The sequence below is a fragment of the Eurypyga helias genome, unplaced genomic scaffold (assembly GCF_000690775.1).
Source record: "Eurypyga helias isolate BGI_N326 unplaced genomic scaffold, ASM69077v1 scaffold6086, whole genome shotgun sequence".
Lineage (NCBI taxonomy): Eukaryota > Metazoa > Chordata > Aves > Eurypygiformes > Eurypygidae > Eurypyga > Eurypyga helias.
The window spans coordinates 1-5,599 of NW_010257169.1; the positions used below are offsets into that span (position 1 = coordinate 1).

The 5,599-nt window shown below is 42.6% G+C and overlaps 1 protein-coding gene across 1 annotated transcript in view; it reads right to left on the bottom strand.

Annotated features, from left to right (window-relative positions):
- Window positions 1-70: 70 nt before the first annotated feature.
- Window positions 71-5,599, bottom strand: part of ZRANB3 (zinc finger, RAN-binding domain containing 3) — a 41,275-nt gene continuing 35,746 nt past the window's right edge. The window contains exons 15-17 of the mRNA XM_010153908.1: window positions 4,930-5,031; window positions 2,118-2,260; window positions 71-218 (exon numbers count right to left, since the gene is read on the bottom strand). Of these exons, the coding sequence (XP_010152210.1) occupies window positions 71-218; window positions 2,118-2,260; window positions 4,930-5,031 (393 nt within the window). The remainder of the gene's footprint in view (window positions 219-2,117; window positions 2,261-4,929; window positions 5,032-5,599) is intronic.

Below are 5,599 nucleotides of genomic sequence, written 5' to 3' on the forward strand. Positions count from 1 at the left end.
AGCAAATAATTTTGCTACCTTAAAAAAATCTGGGGAGAAACAGCTTAATCACTGTACTGCATTAATAAACTTACTTTGTGGAATGACCCGGTTGCTCTATGGAAGCATTTTCATTCTTCAGACCAAGCCCACTTCCTTTGGAGACGAGGCGAACGCTGCCCCCGCTGCTGCCGGCTTTCCTGAGCGAGGCTGCTGCTACATCCTCCTTGGTCACGTACCTGAAACGGTTCAAAATGCTGCCAACAGACTGCACAGGGAACAATCTCCATCGAAGAACAGTCACTCTTGGCTGTGGCAAAAGCAGTACAGCATATTCTCTTCAAACAGCTCCCAGTTCCAATATGAGAAACGAATGGTGGGGAAAACATACCTCACCATAATACTTCCCACAACATCAGAAGGATATAGACCGGTTGGAGCGAGTCCAGAGGAGGCCACGCAGATGCTCAGAGGGCTGGAGCCCCTCTGCTATGGGGACAGGCTGAGAGAGTTGGGCTTGTTCAGCCTGGAGAAGAGAAGGCTCCGGGGAGACCTTATTGCACCTTCCAGTACCTGAAGGGGCTACAAGGAAGCTGGGGGGGACTTTTTGCAAGGGTCTGGAGTGACAGGACAAGGGGTAACGGGTTTAAACTGAAAGTGGGGAGGTTTAGATTAGATATCAGGAAGAAGTTCTTCCCGGAGAGGGTGGTGAGGCACTGGGACAGGTTGCCCAGAGAAGCTGTGGATGCCCCATCCCTGGAAGGGTCCAAGGCCAGGCTGGATGAGGCTTGGAGCAACCTGGTCTAGTGGAAGGTGTCCCTGCCCATGGCAGGGGGTTGGAACTAGATGGGCTTTAAGGTCCCTTCCCACCCAAACCATTCTGTGATTCTATGATTCCATGTTACAGAGCTTTTTCTAAGACCAGATCCCGCTCTAACCAGTGAAGAGGTAAGTTGCATTGCATACAGCAATGTGAAAATGAAAGCAATTTGTTATTGCCTGACCATGAAATCTGTCAGCCGTTTTGCTTCAGTTGGGTGAAGTCTCACCAGTACTCTAGCTCATACAGGCAGCAGTATGAGCTCTGGAGGACTCCTTGCTCACATTTATTTTAATGTGAAAACATACAAAACATCACTGCCATTAAGTAAAACTTAAAATCCCTTTACTCTGATAATTCTTCCAAAACCTACTACTCTGACAACTTCGCCGAAATACACCTCTCTGTGCTATGCAAATGCCAAGCCCCTTAGCAGATGCTGTAGGTTACACTGGATTTTCTGACATGGTTCACTGCTACATCTTTCCTACTTTCATGGAAGGAAGCAATCAGGCAGCAGGTTAAGAAACACTGCTGCTTCTTCCTTGTATTACTGGAATTACAAACTCTACTTACTTATTGACTTGAATTCTTACCAACAGCCAAAACAGTTGCCCTGGAGGATTTAACAGTAGGGACAGAGGAATAAAAAGGTTTTATATTGCTTGCAGCGGCACCCTGGTGAGTAAACCTGTATGCATGAGAAGTTTTGTGGAGAGCAATGACAACCCCGAAGCTGCAACTGTCTGTCAGGGAAGGTGGTGTATAAGAAACAGGACAAAGTGGAAAAAAAAGGCAAATCTGGATTTTAAGAAGGATTAAGCACTACTCCTTTTCAGTGACACCCAGCAAGGAAAACAGTAATTTTGAGAAGTGTCATCCACAGAGAACAGAATGGCTTAACTGAAAATGACTCTCAGAAAGGGTTGGAGTAGGCTGTGAATATGAATAAAGCATTATATCATTGATGGCACCCAGTGATTTATTCCTGCTTCCAGGTCGGGAAAACAAGAAGATCCCTTGACCTTACTTTTGAGTCCCTGAGGTCATGATTTTTCCGCAAAAATCTCCAGCAAGTTCCAGATATTTAAATAAGCAGCACGGCAAAGCCAGAACAGCTGAACATGGCACAGGGAAGCAGATGCTTCCATTCCAACCGGACTACTGCTGTGCTTGGTGCCTACGTTTGTGACAATGTGACAAGCAGCCATCAAAAGACCAGTTCAGAGTCCCAGCATGACACCACTCAAAGTTCTGTTAAATACATCAAACATCCTGCAGCAATTGGTAAGAGGAAGACAAACGAAACACCACATACCTTTTTGTGCTGCTGACCACTGACTGCTTTTTAGACAACTCCTCTGCAGCATGAATAGGACTACAAAATACCTGACCGCTTTTCCTGACAGTCTTCTGCTTCATGGCCGTTAGGCGAGTCCATTCTTTCACAAACCTCAGTATCTGGCAGAGAGAGAACGCTGTTGTCAGCGGCGTGCAGGCACTGCACTGAACCAGTTCATCACAGTGAGAGCGCTGTGAGTTCCACATTCGTAACTGCATGAAAACAGCTGGTATTATCAGAAACAAGTCACTGTTCATACAGGCTGCAACTCCCACCCACACTGACTGAACAACTCCAATGGCTCTGGTGCTGTCTAAAATAATGGTTCTGCTATGACAGGTCTGTTGATCCAGAAGGTGGAAAAATCAGGCCAGAAACGGCCTTTACTAATCTAAGGAGGAGTGATAGGAAAAAGGTTTCTTGGTGAAGCCTTAGGTAAACATTTCTCATGTAAGATTTGCTCAGGGGAAACACAGACACGCAAGAGTTCTCACAGCGGCCGTTCTCCCTGTTGCCACAGGCCTCTCAGAAAGGGAAAGTTCACTCCTGATACTTGAACAGCATTTATAATTGGGTTTGTGGATAACCTTCCTTCTCTCTTCTACCCTTCTGATACATGCTTTACACTGAATTAATGATCTGCGGCGACGAGCCCTGATGTCAGTGTGGAAGGGTGAGCAACAGCTGAAGTGGGAGGTGCTCAGTTCAAGCAGGGTATTAGTCCATTTCTCACAGAAGGTTTTAAGCTTGTAAAATTTTAAACAGAATCACTGACACCCTTGCTTTCAGGTTATTATATTCCTTTACAATAATACACTGTTAGAAAACCAAACATAATGAAAGTTACTATAGTAAATTAGCAATTAATCACACTCTAAATCAGATCACTGTATTCTTAATTGCACATCTGGTCTCAGAGCAATACTGCCATTCTCTTTCCTGGGGCATCCGTGGAGCACACAGAGATCTGACTAGCGAGTGGGGACATACTTTACCATCAAAATACTCAAAGGGCAACAGTTTTGAGCAGTTCAACCTGCAACTCATCATCTTTCACAGTAATCTCAAGCTGACACAACCACTGGATCCCAAGGAAAATCTGATGAACTGTTTAACAAAGTATTCCAGAAAGGAAATTGAGAACATGGCGTAATACTGATCACCTTCCCTTATTTTGCATTTAGAATTTGAAGGTATAATAAAATAAAAAGGCTTAGAATTTAATTTCTGGTACTGAATCTAGTGGGTTTTTTTACATGCTGGGAAGCCACACACACACACAAAAAAATCCCCAGAACTTTGATGCTGTAAACTGACAGAACTGGTACGACAAATTGATTTCCTGAAGAACCATAAACACAGGACACCCAGGAAGTGAAGGAAAAACTGTTCCTACAGAGGAATTTAGAATTTATACATAACATAAGTGCTTGCTCTAGGATGTGTGTAAGGGAAAAGTTATTTCATCCCACCCTCATCTCTACATCAGAAAATGAATGGGAGAAACAATATGACAACTCAACAGTGGCTTGAGTGGTGGGTTTGGGTTTTCTTTTTTTCCCCATTCCATTTTCCCTTTCTTTTCCTCACTGCCTACCTAGAGCAGTCAGTATCATGCTGTTTCTGAACACAGACTGTGGAAAGAATAATTATATTGTGCAGCAGGGACTTCATTGTGACTTCAGCTTTATCCAGGAACTAACTTCCATACTTCAAGATTATGGCATGGCAATGACTTGGTCTCTTGGAGTATTTTTTTAGATGGCAAATGTAAAAGCATACAGGCGAGTCTCAGTTCCTCAGAGTTGGGGCAGGAAGAAAGAAGTCAATGAAATGGCAGGATATAATGGAAACAGAAACAAGAAGGTATTTCCTTGACTCCTCTCGGGAGCATTTACCAATATGGATCTTCTAGTCTAGAGGAGAAGGCTGAGGGACAGGAAGTTCCATAAAGGTAGTGCCATCCCCTGCCCACAAACACGGGTTTCTTAACTCGTCTTTTCAGTCTAGCAAATACCCCTGAAATCCTTTGGGAACATTTGTTCATTAGCTGCTTCACAAAACTGTTGGTTGAATTGGTCAGGTATCTGTCTTACAGTTTTAAGTTCCATCCTTGCTGGAAAAGCTACCAAAAAGAATCATTTTTGTTGCTACACGATAGCATCTGATTTTCCATATTGTTTTTTTAAATGGAGAAAGGAATTAAGAAAACTATGGTAGGCAGATAGCATCGCACATTCAATCTCAGTCCTGTACTTCCTCACTTGGGTACTTCTGTTGACAGTGTTAATGTTCTCCTCAAGGGTCGTTATGAACGGGATCTTTATTACTGAATTAACGGAAGCTACGTGCCTCAGTGGAGTTCTGCCCTACACTGCTCTGCACGTTATTAGCAGATCGAAGGAAGAAGTGAGGGTGGAGGCCTGCTCAGAACTGCAGCTCTGAAACAATCTAGCACATTTGTATTCATAATGTGCCCTGTTTAATTCATAACCTTTAGGGTGTGATTTCGTTGACCTAGGAATGTTAGTTACTAATCCTATAAATGAGAAATTTAATGACGCCTGGTTGATTCCATCTACGGAAATGTTAACAGGAGCTGTGATAATTTGCCAAAGTAACAGACTGCATAATTAATATTCACATCAACATTTATAAGATCTGCTTGCATTGATGAAACTGTGCCTAGATCTCAAGGCCCGGAAGTGTTCTGCAGTTATTAAAAAAAATAAGTCAAAGCACTCCATATTCAATATTGTATTAGTGTGCCAGTAGAATTTCTTCTCACCAGTGAACGATTCCGTTTATGCTGGAAAGTGTCTGGTAGATCCTCCCAGTTATCCAGCTGTATGTCCAATGGGATGAAATTATGATTCAGTGGTTCACCATCCTAGACAAGCAAACAGTTTCCTTCACAGATGCAATGTACCACAGACTAAAAAAACCAAACCCATCTGTTTCAAGAGAATTATTTTCCCTTCCTACTAATTTAGTCCCTCAAGGTAAGATTTTTCCAGGGCAGGGGGAGCTGGGTAGGATATGGAATCAAGCCACAGATTTATGATGATACCACAGCTGCAAGAAACAAGGATTCATATTAATATATCAAAAGTTTTCATTTTGAAAACATCTGATTTTTTTTTCTTTGCAGAGTTCAGAGACACAAACTGCCTTAAATTAAGAAATTGAAGTTATAATCCTCCTGACTGAATTTCCAAGGGAAATGAATGACTGTAGACTGGAGAATGTCATTTCATTATAACTTAAAATCAGAATCTCAGACACAGCATTGTTTATTATACTTAACTTTCTTTTGCCCCCAAAGTGTCTGAACAAGTTCTACTCCACTTAGTTTTCAAAGAACAAGTTGTCCCAGTGGGTACTATGACCCAGTAATTTCGGATGATGCAAACATTCAAGAGAAGGAATCAAAGCAGAATTCCCCAGTGTCTCCTGGT